The following is a 20,812-nucleotide window of genomic DNA, read 5'->3' as shown; positions in this document are numbered from 1 at the left end:
CAATGTTGTAAACAGCAAGAATCAAACCCTGTTCAGACATTTTACATATATCAAAGGACACGTGACAAAAAGTTGTGACTTCCTTCAGTAAGAGTTGACTACAGTCGTATTGTGCAGGTTGTTATATTTGATATCCAAACTACTGTGGTATTGTTTGTTTGCTTCCTCTTTCAGGAAATTTGATTTACAAATCAACCTTTACCTGCATAACATTAGTCCAAGGTAGTTCCCCCAGGCTTCATCCTCTCTTTCCCTCTTCTCGCAGGTCATAACGAGGGCACCATCGCCGTGGCAGAGGGCGAACTGTTGTACGTCATAGAGGAAGACAAAGGAGACGGCTGGACACGAGTGCGCAGGAACGAGGACGAGGAGGGATACGTCCCCACGTCCTACGTCGAGGTCTTTTTGGAAACAAATGCCAAAGGTGCTATGACATACATTTAACTCAGCAAGTGTGTTTCTCATGCCGTGAGTGTGCAGGTTTCCATTCACTGCTGTCAGAGTGGGCCAAGTTATGGAGACAGATTGTAACTGGGAGCTCAGATAAGAGAAAAACCCCCCTACAAACAAACTTCAACACACTTCCTGTCTCAGATTTGTCCATCGTGCCTCATGACATTTGTGAAGGTTTGTGTCAGATAGTGTGAGTCACTGAACACTGTTGTTGAGCTCTGAGCAAAATGTTTAGGTAATGACACTGAATGCAGGCTGAGCCGGGCGGATGTTGTGAGAGAAAAGCCTGTAGCTCCTCACCTCCCATTCACTGCAGTGCCACCTAGTGGACATACAAATTAAAACACCCTCAGTCAAAGCTTAGCATGCCGAGACAAATCCCCCACTGACAATGATCACATGTACAGGACATTTCACACACGCAGTACTTTATTCTTTTATAAGTATTTCTTTTTAAAGTTTTAAAATGTCAGATTACTGTATTCCACTCAAATCAACGCGCTTTTTAATCGATATTTGAGTCAGTATGGTAATAAATCAGCCGAGTGAATGTATACGCACCACCTGAAGTGACAACGAACATCAACAACAATGAAAGTGGAATCATCACGCAACTTATTGCGTTTTTTGGTCACTTGTTGTACCCCAAAAAAAAGGAAAACGCATGCTCCATGTGCAATCATGCAAATGTAATTTAAATCTGCTGTAAAATATGAATACATATTAAAAAGATATTTTTGTAGGCTAAACCTGAAAAACAAGGAAATAAAAATTGCCCCTCTGTAATGTTGCATGCTGTAGATTAATCATAGTGCTGTTACAACATGAAGACGTTGTTAAAGTTATTATTCTGCCCTGGTTTGGGGTCATTTTATAAAAAAAATATTAATCAGATTAGTAACTAATAGCCCCCTTAAGATGTGTTTTCTTTTCTTTTTTGATCAGCTTTTTGATAATGATAGTGTTGGGCTGTTCTGGTCCTTTTCTCCAGGCCAGTGGTAAAAGGAATAAAGGACTGAGAATTAGCTGTACTAAGCGATATGGTGAGACTGGGCTGAGATATGGAGCCGGACGTGACTTTGAAAGCTGTGTGGTTTCTTTGCGAATGGTGCATTTATTTATTTTTTTACTGGAAGAGCATGGTCTGTGTACGGCCTCTGTGCCATTTCACTTCACCGCTACTCTAAGACATTCTGTGCTACTTTTACAAGATTGGCATCGAGTCAGAAATCACCTCTTTCATAACTCATTACGTAAGCCTTTGTTTAACATCCTTTCACACTTTTTAATCAGCTTTGATGGCTCGTTACTGGCACAGCATGGGGTTCTTATGTGCAGGATGTCTCTATAAATACACATTTCATGCCTCCTGTGATTGTTGTTGGAGAGCGATTTGAAATGTGGTGCATGAGGCAGCGTTTGTGGGATTTTTTTGTGTCTTGATCATGACGTGATTTCAGCATGTTGTGACGAAGTAAGGTGGCTGCATTTTAACGTGCATTGAAGCCAGATGAAAAGTGGAATAAAGTGAAAGGTTCATAGTTTTAACATCTTTGGGTTACTGAAGGTCTGTCACACATTCAGTACGTGCAGATTACATTCATGCTGACACCACAATATTGTCTGTCAGTTTCTAGGGGTGTCACGATTCTCAAAAACCCCGATCAGATTTGATTCAAAGGTCATGATTCAATTCCATTTTCTATTTTCATTATTTTTTTCGCAGCACTGATGGCTGTGCCATTGTGAAGGGCTGTCCACACCCAGAACAATCACTTTAACAATAACAATGTGAGCATCCACACTGATGAACGATAATGATCTGTAAACAGCGGCGCCAAGCGCACGCTATGTGCTCCAGCTGCGTTGGCGTGGATATTGATGACCTGCTACTGCCGTGCTTTGTAAAAAAAGAAACAGAAAAAGAAAAAACCTCCAGAGGGATATGGTTTCACGAAATTCTCCAAAGACGAGGAGTTCGGAGAATCCAACATTCTGTTAGGAGAGTTGTCGTCTTTTTGAAGGCAAAAACGTATTAATATTTTTGGCTGAGTCAACATTACTTATCCTGGTGATCGTTTTAAAGGACATAAAAGAACAGACTGTTTGGCATTATGTCTTATGATGTCTAATAATTGTTTTTTATGTGTAATTGGCAGACTAATATACGTTATATAAGCCTTTAATAAGTTGGATAAACATCCAAGGCTGAGTTATTTGAGTAGACCATCTAAAGTGTTTCCTAAATGCCATCGATTACATAAAAGAGGTCAGGGAATGGGGAAACCGATATTATAAGCACTCCTGCGAAATTATCTGGTAGGAAAACGTCCCCAAAATCAAGCTGATTGAATCTGAAAGTGATCCCAATGATATCGTTCCCAACTGTCGTTGTCGTTATAGTGGTGGTGTGGATTCAATTATTGTTGTAGTTATCGTTCTTGGTGTGGACTTGGTGAGGATCTCTGACTAAAGGAAAATAAGCTAAAAATCTTCTACACTTACTGGAATGATCAGCGATGATAAATTTTCGATTTCAAATCAAAAATCGTGACACCCCTAGTGGTTTCATATATGCTGTGTCTTCTCTCTTCCTCCTCTCCATATCTGAATATTTGGGTTTCTGTCCTTTTCCTTTAAAAGCTATCTAACTTTTCTTTTTGTCACTTTTTCTTTTTTTGTTTGTTTGTATTTCCCTTTTTTTGAATTGCAGATTCCTAAAAGTGCGAGGCTGGCTGAGGAATGGCAGGGCAAGCAGCCTCGGATGAAAACCACCACGCGCTCGCAGAGTCAGAGAGAGAAAGTGAAAGATGACCCGAATCTAAAAGAAAGAGAGAGAGAAAGACGGCCGATTATCTCAATTTTCCAAACCATTGCAAAAAAGATAAAACAACTTATAAAGCGGTGTTGCGCTTTCCTCTGCACACGGTGTGAAGCATCGATAAGAGAAATCCATCTAAATTTTAGCGCTCATAACCTTCCTCCATTGTTAACCCCCATACAGTCACAACCACAGTATACAATTTGCTTTTCTGTTGTTTTTTAGCTTTGCTTTCTTAATGTGACTAACTCCGCTTGCAAACGCGCGCGGTCATGAACGTGGCTGTTGGCTTCCTCGCTCTGAACGCCCCACCCCTTTCCCCTCTTTGCCCTCATTGCACACACACACAAACACAGACACGCACAACAGAGGGTGTGGTCAGAGACAGGACGGAGACCAGCCGGGAGCCTACGGACAAAAACGCCGCCGACATCCAGCGGTGTGTATGTGTGTGAACTCTCCATCATCCAGAGCTCATCCGCCGACGTGTGGGGCTTTAAAACCCTCATGTTCACCCCTCCTACTAAAGCTCCGTGTTTTCATCCAACTGCAGGTGGAAGAAGTGAAGGTGCTAATCATTTTTCTGTATGTTATGTGCTTCTCAAAAGAAAAAAGAAAATGCCTAAAAGTATTTTAATTACATGTATATTTTCCATCTTATTTCATACACAAGTTCAATGTAAAGTTTCACATTTAATGCAGAATTTTTCTATCATGTTGAGAGTGTGATTAAATTGATTGAATGCAGACTTACATGTAAACTTTGTGTTTATTTGATTATTACGTACAAAAGTAAGAATATCATTTGTAAGAACTCTGCTTTAAAATGTCTAAAAACGACCAGACTTTTGTCGTATATTTTGTTGAGTTGAAGTTCACTCGTCACCTTGTCCTCGAACATTTGCGCTGTGGGAAAGAAAATCTGTTACACAGTTACATTACTGATTACTCACAAGTAAAACTGTAGCTGTAACTGTAACTGAGTTACAGTATTAAGTATTATTCTAATTTGAGTAGTTGTATTAAGTCTCTTTTGTTACTTTTATTAGTTACTTACACTCCTGAGTATTTGTGCCTGAGTAACATCAGATAGTCGGTTATTTAATGGTGTGTTCAGCACCAGAGAAGCAAGTTTGAACACAAGATAATTTGTGTTTATTCACATTACGAGAGCAAATGTGCAATTCAGGTCAACTCCCGCTGAATCTGATGTGATTTTGGCTGTTAATTCCTCCAGGGGGGTCTGGCTCTGTACAGGAATCTCTCCTCCAGAGCTGTGTTTAAGTGTTTATTATTAAAGTATTATAGAAAAAGTTCTGCATTTCACATGAGTTATTCTGTCCCCTGTAATGAATCACAGATCTAGTTAATACATTCTTACACTCTTCGACTCGACATTTTCAAAACACTTTGCATTGTAAGTGACCCTTTACATTGAACTGAAGTGCCAGAATTTAATGGAAAACTCACATGTGATTAAAATACTTAGCGTCAGTGTTTTGAGTGTCTGTGTGATCTGAATGCTCGTGCGTGCGTCTTATTTTGAAGGTGTGTTGTAATGTCACCCCCCCCCTCACATCCAGGACCAGCTTGGAGGGAACAGAGATGGATGATGTTGCACCATCACTCATCCTACAACTTCTTGTCTTGTCACTGGCGTCTGTTCCTCTCTCTGACCACACCCCCTCCACCTCTCCCGACCCCGCCCCTTCCTCCCTCACCTCCCACTCCACGGCCCCTCCCTCCCTCAGGCGGCTCAGGCTCTCCCTCGGCTGCTTTGAGCACCCCCCCGCGCTCTTTTTTTTTTGTTGCTCGGGGTGGGGGCCTCTCAGCGTTGTGGTGTTGCTGCATGCTTGCCCTGTCTTCCTCCTCGCCTCGTCCCCCCGCTGCTGGCAACCTAGAGGAGGTGGCGGCGGCGGTGGTGGTGGGGGTGTTTGGTCAGCTTACGCCCCCTCTCCTCTTTGCCTCCAGCCTTTCTGTTCAGTTAACCCTCATTGCCTGGTCGTACTGTTTGGATTAACCTGAATGCTACTGTTTGGGTTCAGTGCCTGTGGTTCTTTTTTTTTATTTTGTATTTTATTTTTTAATATCTCTTTTCTTCTGTTGGTTCAGAAAGCATGATTTATAACAGCGAGCGAGTGATCTCCTCCTCCCGGTGTTCCCCAGTTTAATCTCTAAACTGTCAGTAAAAGGACGATAGGGACCTGTTTTCTGAAATGATCTTATGCATAGGTAGGTCATGGATGTCTTGTGCATTTGTTTTACTGTAAGGACACAGTACAGTATGTATGTAAAAAAATGTTAGTATTGTATGTTTTTGATCAGAGTGTCTAACGCAAAGTTGTTGTTAGTTTGCAGTCAAATCACCGGTCCGAGCAACAGTTCACCCCCCCAAAAAAACAAAACCTATGAAGAGTTACACCTTTTTAGGATGGTCCACTTTAACTGTTCTACTGTATATGAGAATATACTGTGATACCACATGTTCCTGTGAGTTTGTGACTGAAATGTGACCCAGAATCACCTGTTGTGGGCCTTAACTGGGTTTTTAGAGAGACAGGGTGACGGCGAGAGGATTAAGTAAGATGTGATTATCTCAAAAGAAAAAGTTTGGGGGCAAATTTGAGAGTTTTTATAATCAAGAGACTGTCAGAAAAGAGCAATTATGTCCACTGATTTCCCCTTTGCTCCTGCTCAACGGCACATAACGTACGTGATTTTAACATTTTTGTTTTATATTTGATGATGTTGAGATTCTTTTTCTTTTTTTTTTTCTTTTTTTTTTTTAAAAGCTGGAAATCTTTGTTGTAGCTTATTCTGCCTGAACGGGATTAAAATCCCTTAACTGCAAATATGAGTGAAGATAACATTGTTTTGGATGAAGCCATTGTTAATATTCATCTGACGCATCATGTTATGAGTGATGCTGTGCAGATTTGTAAAAAAAAAAAAGCCCCATGAGGCAAAACAATTGTGATTCATGATTCTGGGCTATATAAATAAAAATTCGGACTCCTGATGGAAGGAATGATCCAATCAAAACCTAAAAAGTATCACGTTTGCTTTTCGCCACCCGTCGCTCAGTATGTCAGGAGCTAAAAACAAGCCACTTTTTTGTTTGTTGAATTGTTTTTCGACGAGATAAATCCACCGCTTCGAGGGCTTTACTGCAGCCTTCTGCCTGCCAGCTCTCCGCAACCAGACCACCAAAAACCTTTTTAGTCGACGCCCCCCAGAATAACCCGCCTGTACAGTGGAAAAATGGCACGTTGGAATTAGAGAGAATATATATGAATATATAAATAAAAGTTTAAAAAGGAAAAACATCTATTTTAACTATTGAGAGTCTTACCATTACTTTATCTGCTTTGCAAAGTAAGACTTCTTTTTCCTTTGTGAGGTCTACCAAATGGTGTGTTTTGCACTTTTTCGTTTGTGTTCCATTTGGTGGCCCATGCTTGTGGTTTTGGAGCACTGAATACTTTGTATTGTGTTTACTGTGCCAATTAAATATGCCTGGAAAGTTGATGATGTGTTACTGTGTTTTTTTCTTTATTCTTCTCTCGGGGATCGAGATGCAAATCAAGAGCCACAGTCCCACAGTGTCTCGTAACCAACCAACAAGCAAGCGAAAGCACGATAATCCACTTTAATTATTATTTCTGTGGTAATCACAACACGCTATAGATGTGTGTCGACCGATCCAGTCTGATCGTAAAGATTAGCGATTTAATTAAATGAAGATTACGCTCGACACAAATCGCCAGAATGTCCTGAGTCTTTCCGTCTCTCTTGCATGCTGTACGTCTTACAACGAAAAATGAATTTATTATCCATTAATCTGTCACTTCTGTTTAAGGAAAGTGTTATGGAATGAACTGTACATGTAACTCCTTTTTCTTTTGTCCAAAACTCAAAGATGCTCAATTTTAAATAACATAAAAGACAGAAAAGAAGCAGATCTTCAAACATAAGAGGGTCGAGCCAGGAACAGTGTCTGTTTTATGGTTGGTTGGTTTGTCAGCAGGATTACACAAAAACTACTGAACAGATTGCACAAAAACCTTGAACAGAGGATGAGTCTCAGTCCAGAATAGACTCCGTTAACTTTTGGGTTTGGATCCGGATCCAATCATTTTCTCTTTAACGTTGCAAGATCTGCCGTTTTCCGAAACTTTACTTAATTTCTCAGGGACTTATTTATGGTCGTAAAAGGCGTATGTAGGCAGCCGGTAACTATGAGTGAGTACAAAAGTGGGACTGTTGGGCCTTGGCGGAGGTATGCACTCTACTGCGTGCCATTCTAGTTTTCATTGTCAATTAAATGTCAGTTATATTTAGTTTATGGAATATAAATGTAAGTCCTGAGAGCCCAAAGTGGCCTGTTGCCAATTTTTTAAGTATTAAACATATAAAAATGCATTTAAATCACACCTAGTTATATGTAGTGTGACCCAGTTGGACAATGTATAGTGTAATTAAAATACCTCAAGTCACTGCTTTAGATAAATGATCTTTTTAGTGTATCAATCAGCTGCATCAGACTGTAGTGGGACTGTTTTGCTCTATAAGGATTTGTTAATAAAATAAAATGAAAGGCAGCTTGGGGGACTTTATTTTGAAGGCATCACTTTGTCAACATCAACTGTTTTGATTGAAGCTGCTCATAAACTGGATCCACACGGTTCTGATGCAGTCCCCCTGTCGTCCATCAGATGGTAGTCATGTTCCACCAAACGCTCCGCCTCTGGTACCTTAACAGAACCATCCAGGAGAGCTTCTCCCTCCTTCTGTCTTTTTCTTTTTTAACTGCACTGTTTTTCACTGACAATGCAGCACTTCTTCAGGGGAAAAGAAAAAAAAGAAAAAACCACAGAGGTGACTGTTGAATTATGCAAACTGCACCTCAAAAAAAGGCTCTTAGCTCCATGTTTGGATCCATCCTCCTTTATTTTAGTCTCTTAGACTCAATAAAGGCCTCCTCGGAGACAGCTCTCTCACACACATTGTCATTACTCTTACTAACTGCTCTGCTGTTGTTGGATTGCGTTGTAATCGATCCGGCTCACAGACAGATCTGGGATTGGCACAATCGATTGAGGCCCAGCTGAGCTGCAGCTGTGATCGGGCGCAGTTGCCCCACAGAAATATGTGGGCGGCCTGCTGTGTGGCAGATGCAGCGTTCGCCTCCTACAACTTGCTTTCAAACAGCCTTAATTGGCCTTTTTGCTCCCGGGGACCTCCGACACGCCGCAGCCCGTGCCGCCGCTTGAAAAGCGGCTAAAGCAAAAATGAATGTCTTCAGTGAATCCTGCGGGGCGAGTGAGATCTCCAACATGACTCAGAGATATTTTCACTTTGCCCTCTTAATTGGCTTATTTGGCAAAGAGAGTCGACTCATCAATTTACATTATTTGAAGGAGTGAGCCGAGACTGGAGCATTTTCATCAGGCCCGTTGTTAAAAATAGCGAGGGAGAAATGAATATTTAAAACTTAAATATCCCTCGCTTAGATTTTCCGTGTGTGTTTCAAGGGGAGGACAGGAGCTCTTCAGTGGGAGATAGCAGGTCAACGTGAGGCCTCATCAAACCCACACGAGAGCTGGGATCCTGCACACTGATCCACGTATACCTCCTTATTGTCAGTATACCTAGAAAAGCCGTACGTCCTCCGAGCGCCCTCGTCTCTGAGAACAGCTGGTTTGTTCAGTTATGGAAAAGATAAATATTTCTGACTTTCTGACATTAATATTGTAAATAATACAATTCTGAGTTTGAATTTCTTCTCCAAAACTACGTAGTGCCCCTTTAACTAGGTAGATGTGGTAAGTAGAACATGCAAACAGTGGGTTTCTTAGTGTTATTGATCTGGAGGAGAACAAAGAAGACGAGGAGGAGGAGGTAGAAGAAGAAATACTTTATTAATCCCGTTTCTTGAAAAAAACATTTGTTTTTCACTCTGTTGTTAATTTTAACACACAAACACGACCTGCATACATGCCTTCATGTCAATGGAGATGTGTCAGGGCGAGGGGGCTGCCCTGTAATCAGGAGTTTAGAGTTCAGTGCCTTGCTCAAGGGCACCTCTGCAGTGCCTCTGTCTCCCCCCAGTCAAACAGTTTGAGCGCTCTGATATCTACTTCAGATCCCACAGCAACAGACTCTTATAAAACAGGAAACTGCTTCCAACTTCATTTTGAGGATTGATGAAACCTGCCTCAGACCGATCCTCCATCTGTCTTTAGGCCCAAATAAGTCAGAGAACAATCTCTGCAGACTCGTTCAGTGGCTGATGAATCATTCACACCTTTGTTGAGGAACTTTAAAGCGCTGGATCTGCAGAGACACGCTCCAGATGTTCACCGATTTAATTAAAGATGATTTGTTACTCGAGGCAGGTACAAACCAAACTACAGGCCTAACGATCTCTTGTATTCAGTGCTAAGACTGTGGCCTCACACTGCTGATGACAGCTTGAGTGTGAACAACCTGCAGAGAGCGGAGGACACATTACTCCATCTGAGACACCACCTCCCTTTTTCCACATACAGTGCAGCAGAGTGTGACGGGACGGACAGCCATCGCTCAGTGCAATCCAAAGAAGGACACCGTTGATCCGGTCCGTCCACCTCTCTGGCCGAAATACAACAATTTTGATGGGTTGCCACAAAATGTCACATTCTTCGCAGACGTCCGTGGTTCCCGACGACTTGATGATACGATCCTTCGACTTTCCTTCAGGCGGCATCACAGCGATCACATCTGTGCTGCTGAATGAAAAGGATCAAATCAAAATACTTGGAGACAAAGTCAGCGTCCCCCGTTTTTCAGGGGTTGTAAAAGCTTTTCTGGCCGGTCAGCACGGTGTGTTCTACCTGCTGCTTTCAGTCTGTTCCATTACTGGTATGTTCCTGTCTGGCCTGGTGTGGGAGCAGGCGGCCTGATGGGGAAAGCACACCTCTGGAGATCAGCCCAGTCTGCCCCGTCATTAAGGGCCGGTGGGGGCCGGCGTCCGTCTGTGAAACGCATCAAGGCTGTCACCTCGTGCCCTGTATGTGTGTGTGTATGTGTGTGTGATGGTAAAACAGCGGTATGATCCGTACACAACTGGTTTATTGTTTTGTGTTCCTGGACTGAAGTAAAGATTTGATCTTGCAGCGTCTCTCTTAAAAAAGGTATCTTGATGCGTACGCAGTAACATGATTAATATGATGCCATACAGCCAAAATACCATGAGGGCCTCGCGGACCTCGTCTCTGTTTCCTCTAATGTTACAGCTTAGATACAGTACAGGTGTGCAGGCCGAGGACGGCTGTTAGTCACAGTCTTTGTCAAATCAAACCTGGAATGAGTAAACATCTCTCGGCTCTGAACGGCACTCAGCTGTTGGAGCGTCGCCTTCGTCCAACTTCGGTGAACAAGTGTGAAGACGCAGACCGCAAGTCAACATGAGAGACTCCTCTTTTGCCTCCTCGGACTACCTGGATGCATTTTAAGCTTCATATCATAGTCACAGGCAGAGATTAAAGGAAGTGTTCACCCAAAAAAGAAAATTCGGCCATTATCTACTCACCCTGATGCCAACGACAGTCAGGTGAAGTTTTGTACTCCACAAAACAACTAAAGTAGACGGGCACTGCTGCAACACTGTTCAACGCTGTTCTGCTGTGAAGCTCCAGAAATGTTTTGTGGACTACGAACCTCCACTCGACTTTTCAATTGGCACGAGGGTGAGCAGATAATGACACAATTTTAATTTTTGGCTGAATTTGTCCATTTCATATTAGAGACAAACACGATGGCGTCCACAATGACGTCTCCTAAAATGAGAGGTTTTGCCGGTGTAACAAAGAGGGTCTCTGAAAACCAAGAAAAATGCAGAAAAAGAGGTCAGAGGGAAGCTGGTTCCTCCATCTGGAATAGATATGCTGTCAGCGGGCCCTGAGCTGAGCTGAGATAATAGCTGGACTTCACTTTTCTATAATATTCTGCACATTATGGTCCCTACGCACAGCTCAGCACTGTACAGCCTACTCACAACAACACTGTTGACTTCCATCTGGCAACGAGTCCTCAATATTGTCAACAATATAAAAAAGCTTAGAGGATAAATTCAGTTCAGTGAGGAGAAAATAAGCTCCAGGTTTGTCTGAACGTGCTCTTGATTTGTATTCAGTCGGGCAGTCAGTCATAACGTTCTGGGAGCCGTCACAGCGGGAGGTGACGGCACCACAAATGCGTGCTGTATGTTTACACTGAGCCTGGAGGGGTGTCGGCAGATACTTCTCACTCTCCCCACAGCGAGCTGCTGCTGCTGGCCCACTCATCTACGCTCTCTAATTAGCTGCTGCTAATTAGAGACGAGGGCGTACAACCGTGGGTCAGAGACCGTAAAACACCTCACAATCCGCTCTGTGGATGCACTCTCACTCTCACTCTCACTTTCTCTTTCCTCTTTTTTTTTTTTGTTCTCTTCAGGCATCAGCAAAATGGTGATGGATCCCATTTACTCTTTGGCACAATAGTGGAAAAATATACTGCCACTAAGTGGGGAAAACTTGAGCTCGGAATAGCTCCCTGTACCAGAGTGGCAAACTCAGCACTGCTGCGTTTCTGTTCAGATGTAAAAAGTATTTTTTTGCAGAATGATCCGAATGCACTCGATTAACAGAAGCCTGTTCTTTGGGAGCAACAGAAAAAGTATGTTACTAATTGAAGGAAACCAAAGCAGAATACATAATTCTGGCTCAGAAATGTAGATTTTTCCTCAGCTCCCTGGATGTTTGAGTCCTCCATTTGTGTGGTTTTGGAAAAAATGTGTGCTCGAGAGCTCCTGGGAGAAAAGAAGGCGACAATAATGTAGTTGTCACCTTTAAAGAAACCCCCCACCACTCGTAAAAAAAAAAAAACACACAAGGCTGACCCGACAATGAAATTCCTCCGCTGACCTCTCCACCTTGAGTTGTAATTTGGTCTCAACAGTGGCTCCGAGCCACACGGTCGGATTGCAGTGTGACATTTTTACCAGGGGGACAGTTCGTATGGTGTTCGCTCAGTGTCCTCGTCCTCTTTTAGATCCCACAGTAAATCACACACACATATACACACACACACCCCACTATGGAAAATGACATTTGGAAACACACGTTCGAGCGTATTCACAGTAAATACCGCAGCGCATGAGTGTAAGGAATGCCTTCACCGCAGCACAAAGGAACGTCTGTTGCTCCCAGCCGTTCTTTGTAATCTTTGGACAATTTCATGAGGTCTTTTTTTTTCTACCCCGGTGTGACTGCAGCTGTGGCAAACGTCCAGACCATTTGACCACCTCTGACTCAATCCAAGCAGCCGTACCAAAGAGAGCTCATCTCGCAACCAGAGATGGTCCGACCGCGCTCACGTGTATCCTGCGATGAACGCGGTGTACTTATGGATAGATCGTACCCGACCCTTCGAAACCAAGCACATAGATACGCAGAGATATCCACTTACGAACTGTTAACTTACCCTCACCTCCAACCTTAGCGATCACACGCATTGTTGATAGTATTTAGTGTTCGTTAAGTGTTTTTTTTTTTAACGTTTTGATAATCAGCTCAGTGTCTTAGATAACCGTTAGCGACATTAGCAAAGCATTCAGCTTCGCTAACGTTTTGGCACTCAGTGCTTGGAGGAGCTTCAAAAAACTAGAAGGATGACGTACACCTTCTTGTAACTGACCTCATTGCTCATAAACTTGACGATGCCTTTTTGAAATTTTGGTAGCCGGCTGGGCTAGCTGACTGGCTAACCTCACTAGTTATTATAAAAACAATCAAAAACGCAGAAAACACGGTAAGTAAAAACAACGGTCTATACTGCTAAAGCTAACTATGATGAAAAATGTGCCTTGGTTCCCAATAAACCTAATTTTCACAATGCTATTCGGTTTGCCCCCCAGGCAGGGGGGCTAAGGTCGAATGACAAGACAGCACAAAGGTAGTGCGCCTGTTCTTGCACAACCAAAACAGGAAGAGGTTTTGTCTCCCTGGTCGGATATCCTCAGGTGAGGGTGGAACAACTGGAATAACTGAGGAAACCAGCTGATGGAGGAGGCAAAGAAGGCGAAGCGGGAGAACGAGAGAAACTGAGGTTAAAACGAGAGCCAACTGATAAGCATTCACTCAATGGATACTTTGCATTTTCGGTGTGTAGGTTAGAGTCAGACTTGGCAAACTCTAATCGAGATGAAGCTTTCCTTAATAAAAGTTTCCCTCCCATGAAATGCTAAAAATAAACCGTAAACTAAAGTTTCACTGGTTTGCTTTAGCCTCTACAAGTGTTCATTGTATTGTGTCCATCACTAGTAAACTAGTTTGAAACATTCTTTTAACTTCTTTCTGGTGTTATTTTGCTCAACATTGTTCCAATTATATTCGGTTTTCTTCCCGAGAAAACATTTGACGAGCCATTTGGGTGGACAGTGTCCTATATTCGGGAGTCCTGTGGGAAATTATGCTGTTGTAACGAAACACCGACGAAGTCAACGTGACCAAATAGGTGCTTTCTGAGATGACTCAGGGTTGCTGTTATGAATCATACACTGAAGCTGGATGCCAGTCCGGCTTCTGAGGGAGTCTCTGTCTACTGCTGAGAGATGGCCTCCACCCCGGATGACCCAAAAACACGTTTTAATTAAGAGGCCCTGTCACCAATGAAATCCCAGGGTGCCTGTAGGACAGCAGATCTCATTTCTTCTCCAGTTAATTCATGAGACGACTCTTACCGCAGGGTTTGTCTCATTTCTGAACTGATTACCAATCACAGGACAGATTCCCTCGGCAGCGCTAATGAAAATCTGGCTGAAAGCGAATCAGTACATGCATTTAAATGAGGGATTACTTCATTTTTATTACTCACTGTCCTTTGAGAGTCAAAGCGAGAAAAGGTTGGATGTATGATTTAGAAGATGTCTAAACGTTATCCTTATCTGACACCTCCTTTGGCTCTTCTTTATGCTGTCATAAGTTTCCTGCAGTCTTTATAAATGGCCACAGCTCGACCTTTTCCAGGAACTGGTTCAGTTAAAATATTGTTGAAAAACACTTTATACACTATATATCACCACCTGTTGATTTAAAACTTAAAAAAAATAGGAGGCAGCATATCACCAGAGTAACCGCTGCTGATAGCTGCTTTTAGCTAGTTAGCTCAGTTAGCAGTGCAGCTAGTGGTGCTGTTAGCTGACTCAAGCCTGCGCGTGGAAGCTCAGAACACCAGGGGAGTGTTGGTGTTTAACAAAGGAGCTTTGGACCACCGGAAGGAGGAGGTTTTCAGCTAGGAGGTGGTGGGGGACCTTCATTGGGGGCTAGCTAGTTAGCATGCTAATTTTAAACTAAGGATTATCTTGCTTAATAAAAACATTTTAGTGTCATAAACTTTTTGGATAATTGCAGAAAATAGAGTCTGTGGCAAACACAGTTAAAGTTCTACTTCATGCTTGGGCGAGATTTTTCTGTTATTGAACTCGTAGGATGACATTGAGAAAAGTATGCGTATGCTAAGGAGGATTTTAAAATGCACTCACAATGATTAAAATTACATCTTACCATAGCAAGATAAAGACATTGTCCTTAAGGTAAGCTCAGTTGACATTCTCCTCCACAGACGTTTTGACTCGTCAACAGAAAAAGCACCGGCGTGATTAATTATGAATCATTTCTTACATGGACCAGAGCCATCAACAATGTCACAGGACGGTTACAGAGGTATCCTGTGGAAATATTTATGTGACTTGTGTCCCATGTTGGTTGAAATATTCACCCTGACATGTTCATCACATGAATCATTTATAAGGAAGGCGTTCTCTTATATTCGTATGCAGACGACACTCAACTTTACACACAACAAAAACTAATCATGTGACAGCTACACATCCACGATCCTTTGTTTTTGTGTATGTTTATGTCCTTGCTTTTTGCAGGTTTGATTCGCCTTTCTTCTTTGACAATCACATGGAGGCAAAATCCAAAACAAGCACATTTTTCCATCTGGGAAGCGTCTCCAGGATTACATGCTTCCTCTTCCTTTAGTGACCCAGAAAAACTGATTCATGTTTTTTTTGTTTCTTCCAGAATCGCCCAGCAGCGCAGTGTCTCTGGCTTAGCCCTCCTCTGTGTCAGAAATGTCAGATCTAGTCAGGATTTAGCAGCGTTGTGAGATTACTCAGCAGAGCAGGAAAACATGAACGCATGTCTCTCCTGTCTCAGCCTAAAGAACCATCTCATCCGTGGATTTCAACAAACATCCGCCTTGTCTTTAAGCAGCAGTTTCAGTGTATGATTTCCTTGCGTCGTCCCTTTTCCGTCTCTTTCCTAGTGATTCTTGTGTTGTTGTTTTGTGGCTTTATAAACTTCGAATATGGGTAATGATGATGGCAACTATTTCTTCATTTAGGATTAATTCATGAGAGCTCAGCCCTTCTTTCTCATTCACTGTGGTCCGACAGAGCGGTGCTGACCCAGGGGAAACGAAAACATCTCTTTTACTATGTCCAGCAGTTTAAAGGCACCCTGTGAACGTTAAATTTACATTCACTGCTCTCCATCAAAACACATTGTTTGTATTCCTGAGGTCCGTCAGACACGTTGAATGCATTTCTTTCCTCGTAAAAAATATTTTCAAAGCCCTTTTTTGTGGATATATTTCGAATGAGTGTTGTTTACATGTTTATTAGCTAGCGGCCTTCTTCTTCTTCTTCTTCTTCTTCTTCTTCTTCTTCTTCTTCTTCTTCTTCTTTCTTTCCTGTCGCTGGCACATTGCTGTGTTTCTTTGCATGCTACCGGCATAGCATAAAACCATTGGCAGGAATTTGTGTCACGTTTGCCATGTGCTCACGCAGCAAAACAAGCATCCGTGTGTGTGTGTGTGTGTGTGTGTGTGTGTGTGCACGAGATTTAAACCAGAGAAGAACCATGAGTGAAAAAATCCACAAGGCGTCTTTAACTCAACCAAAAATGACATTTATTTTCAGCTAAGGAGCTCTGTTGTTGTATTCTTTCTTTTATATACACACTATGGTGACAAACGTGCACATTGCTGCACAAAACTGTACAGCTTGTTGATTTAAATAATATAATGTATGTATTTTTATACTATTTTTTGTATATTGTTATGCTTCCTGTGGTCAGAGGCATAAAAACATCCATTAAAATCGAGCATCAACTGGTTAGATTTGGGTGGTCAGAGGTCACTGTGACCTCACAAAACACGTTTCTGGCCCCAGAAGTAATACAGTAGTTATAATAGGAAAAAAAAGATGAAGTGATGACGTTTTATATCCTAAAGGTCAAAGGTCAACGTCACTGTGACATGATATTGTCTTGCAAAAACACTTTTCCTAACTCAGGATATTCACATACTGAGTTGGTGACACTAAAGTCGGCTGCCCACCCCAAAACTTGGATGATTTTATAGATGATCTGTGCTGCAGGGTTTAAGATGTGTGCCAGGACAGTGTTTTTTTTTTAGTTGATGACTTGCGTGAAAGAGTGAAGCAAATGGCATTGTGTTACTAATGGGATCGCAGTAACACAAGAGAAATCGTCACAGCTGAAGACGCCATATTGGAAAAGTCTGGCCGTAACGTAAACACCATCGATAACATACTTGAAGGGTTGTCCCGTTTCATAGGGGTAGAGATCAAACACTACTCCTTGTAACGTGGCAAGAAAGTCCTCGAAAATGAGCGGTAGGGGTACAACTTAAGAAATGGGACTGGGCCACAGATGTAAACAGCAACTGGGCTGGTTGCCAGAGGATAACATTGCAAGGCGGCAATTTTATTTTTATATCTTTCTTAATATTCTTTCTACTTACTATATTTAGTGTCATGCACCAAGGCAAATTTCTTGTATGTGAAAAACTTCTACCAAACAAACTTGATGTGGATTATTATCTGATTTAACGAACTGTTTCTGGGTCTGTAAAAGAAGATTTTAAACCATCTGAGAGCGCAGTGGAAGACGTGAATGCTCAGACGAGGCGACTTAAAAAAGTTGACCTACTGGTAAAAACACTATTCCCAGCAGAGGAGTGTTACGTTAATGAATGCTGCCATTGTAACTCTGTAATTACGACGTGCGGTGCACGTGATTCAAGTTGAAATTCAACAACATTGTAATTGAAAAGAGTGAAATGTGAGTAAACGGCTTTTTAGGGGAGCACAAAAAGAAAATACTCCACCAGGTCGGGGGCCTATTGGAAAAAGTTAATATGTGAACTATTGATATTGGCGCGTGTCTTGAAACTGTCAGACTGAAAATGGCCGGCTTCTTATTTTTTTACAAATCCTTCTTCCTTCTAAAAATACAGCCGAGTGTTGTTAAATGGAGCAAGACCAGCTACTTGAGAATGTTTGGAGGGATTTCAAACCGCCTCTCAATCTATCGCTCGTACGAAGCTTAAAGAAAGCAGTGGTGAAAGTGCCCCGCTGGTGGATGCTGCAGTCGCTGGTGCAGTTCTGATTTTCTCAGCCAGACTATGAGGTTTTTTTTAAACTTCAAAGGCAGATCCTGGCCGCTGCTCGAAGTCACTCGTCGCTATCGCAGGAAACTAAGTCCAGGTGCGAGACCCTCTCTGAAACTTTTTTGGACGATAGAGAAGCCGTCGTGTCAGAGCGAAATCCAGAGATTACATCTTAAATCAATTGAGTACCACAACACCATTTGATTATGAGAATAACAAGAGCACCCAAAAGGTGCCACACAGATCAGGACAGATTAGCCTCAGCCGGGAGATCCGTCACACTGCCTTTGTAGTGAAACCACCCAGCAGAGAAAAAACAAGAGAGGGGATTTGGATTTAGACGGGAATAAAGCCAAGATTTGGTCTTATTTTTAATCACAACAGAGAATCAAAAGCAATTGTCTGTGAGCTTGTTGGATCGCTCGCTTCGAGTTTTGTGTCCTCACAAGATCTCGAAATAGAAAAAAAGCGAGGAGAGGTTCAGACACCGCGCTGTACGTGGGTGGGCGAGGGGACCTAAGCTTCATGACTTAAGTGAAGTAATCTGATTAAAGTCGGCGATTAGCTGCTAAATTGATCCACTCAGCTGTTTTAAACACATCGGGCTAATGCTAGAGGGGAGTCATGTGCCAACGCTGCATCGCATCGTCAACACTGAAGGACGGAAGGGATACGGGATTACGTGTCCCTCGGAAAATGTTCAAGACGAGGACTCGTTATTAAGGCAGAGGAGGTGGTGTGGAGGCCATGTGGAGGAAATGTGTGGAACTAATGACATTACTAATAGACTCACAGCCTTTGTTAATGTTATTAGTTACACCTGTGGCAGTCAGGTCAAAATGTCTGTCCCAATTTCAGACCATTAACTACTTTTATAGATTATATACTCAGTGTCACAGTATATCCTTTCTGCAGTTATAATACAGGGGAAATAAACAGCTTACTCAATGGGAAATGAAAAAAATATGTGTTCATCTAACAGCTACAGACGATTAAACTTCACAAAGACAAAGCAACATGTTTTTCCACAGATTTAATAGTTATTTTTTGTTTTCAGAGGTGTTCCTGGAGCTGTCTCACCACCACAGTTTGTTTTTTAATGCTCTGCAGCTGTGAGCATCTCCTTCATCTCCATGTGCACCGTAATGTGGGTCAAACACTTAAACCTGAGATGAAGGAGCTCTTGGCCACTTGGGGCAGCGGCATCAAGCAAACAACATGCAAGCTAATGTGGTAATTGGTTACCAAACAGTTGCGTTTTTACACATTCAGCATTCATATGAGGTCATGTTTGTGTTCACCTCGTGATAAAAGTCTAATATTCACTCTTCTTTTGTGTTTGTTCTGTTTCGGTCTCCACTTGAGGGAAGTATTTGGCTTTTTAGCGGGTAGGTGTGTCTCAGTGTTCACCAGCTAGTTGCTAGCCTTTGTCTGATTGCTGTTAGCTGTTGGTTGGCAGTGGACATTTGGTTTTCAGAGCTTTTCTGACTTCTGAAAGTGAACTAAAGCAGTAAATTTTGGACCATGAAACCAAAACAACAGGCTGAGAGAGACTAAGATGCTCCGCCGATGGTAGCCCTCTCTCTCTCTCGCTCCCTGTTGATCTGATTGGTTGAAGCTTGCCCATAATAGACAGTGATGGACAGATGGTTTGTCTAATCACCTGCCAAGTATTTCTTTGAAAGTGGTTGCCCTTTTGTAAACAGTTTCCAAGGATGACTCTCCAGATGGCTCCGTGTAACAAACCATCTGGCGAGACAGGTTAGAATAAACACAGTACATACTCCAAACCTGCATAGATGTAGTTGTAGTGGGGAGCTGGACACAGAAACTGCCTAATCTATAATAAATATGTAGATAATATGGAAATGCCAACCTGAGAAAGAAAGTCTATTAACAGAAACAACAATGACCAGCACAGCTGTCACTTTGTCCAAAAATCAAGGCTGAACAAATTTGAAATGATAATTTGTTTGAATGAATTCGGACGCCCACACTCAAATATTAACTCTTCACCCCACGTCCGAACAAATACACACATTTTGAATAAAAAGAGACAGCCCTTGTTACCTTTAAAAGATAAAAAATATCAATCAAGAGTCCTGAATTAAAAATGTGGAAAGAAATACAGAGGAAAATTGATTTAGTAGCAAGTTATAAATATGCAAGTATCATATTCATCATTGCCTCCCTGAACAAGATGCTTAATTCAGCAACACAAAGAGTGTTCGTTTCTTTGCATGACCTGTTTTATTTTTGTGCTAAAAGTGCTAAAACAGCAAAAAAGAAAGGGCGTGATGTTGGCTCAGTGGCACCTCGTGGGAGTCCTGAGTCAACCCCCTGTCGGTGCTCGGCTTTTGCATGTTTTCCTCATTTATGCATGTGCTCACTGGAACTGCATGTCCGGTTCATTTCCCTGTTTGTGCCCTCGAGCAAGTCACTGGCTCAGAGATTGATTTGGTCTCTCGGGGAGCTGCGCAATGACTGCCCGCTGCTCCTGACACTTAGGATGGGTTAAATGCAGAGAAGGAAATTCATCCTCATGGGGGTAAACAGAGGATAACTTAATTATTTTTTGCTCTGATGGCCTGTTTAAGACTTGACTTTTCCTGACAGGGTGGAAGGTGAGGTCTTTCCTTCCAGCTGGTGTCTGAGGCCCAGATTCCCGTCCAGCTGGGGAGTGTAACAGGGTTGGGGACAGCTCATGTTATCCTTCAGTCATCCCCATTTTCACCGTCCCCTGGAGATCTCAGACAGGCCTCTCACTGAGGACCAGCGTTTACTTGGCCCTCTTTTTTTTCTGCAATTTATTTACGCTGCGGTCGTCGTAGCAACCACCACAACACTCACCAACTCCTCCTCCTCTGTGTGTCATCTGTCGTTAACCCCCTTTTTGAACAACATCTGCTCAGGATGTACACATGTTTTGGGATGTTCAGGTACCGTTGGTAGTCCAGGGTGTGATATGAGCAAAAAAAAAAAAAAACATGCATGTAGACACACTTAACCAGCTGCTGTGGGGTCAGATGGTGG

The 20,812-nt window shown here is 42.4% G+C and overlaps 1 protein-coding gene across 18 annotated transcripts in view; it reads left to right on the top strand.

The window, feature by feature from the left end:
* The window catches only part of fnbp1b (formin binding protein 1b), a 67,362-nt gene extending 60,562 nt beyond the window's left edge, over positions 1-6,800 (top strand). For 17 of the 18 annotated variants that reach the window (XM_084383855.1, XM_084383845.1, XM_084383847.1 and 14 more), the window contains one exon: positions 266-3,160. In XM_084383855.1, the coding sequence (XP_084239981.1) occupies positions 266-444 (179 nt within the window). In that variant the 3' untranslated portion in view covers positions 445-3,160. The other variant, XM_084383857.1, reaches the window with a different exon arrangement.
* Positions 6,801-20,812: the final 14,012 nt, after the last annotated feature.

Source organism: Pagrus pagrus (assembly GCF_965226575.1).
Source record: "Pagrus pagrus genome assembly, chromosome: 19".
Taxonomy (NCBI): Eukaryota; Metazoa; Chordata; class Actinopteri; order Spariformes; family Sparidae; genus Pagrus; species Pagrus pagrus.
The sequence above is the reverse complement of the archived record's forward strand: the minus strand, read 5'-3'. Positions and strand labels throughout refer to the sequence as shown.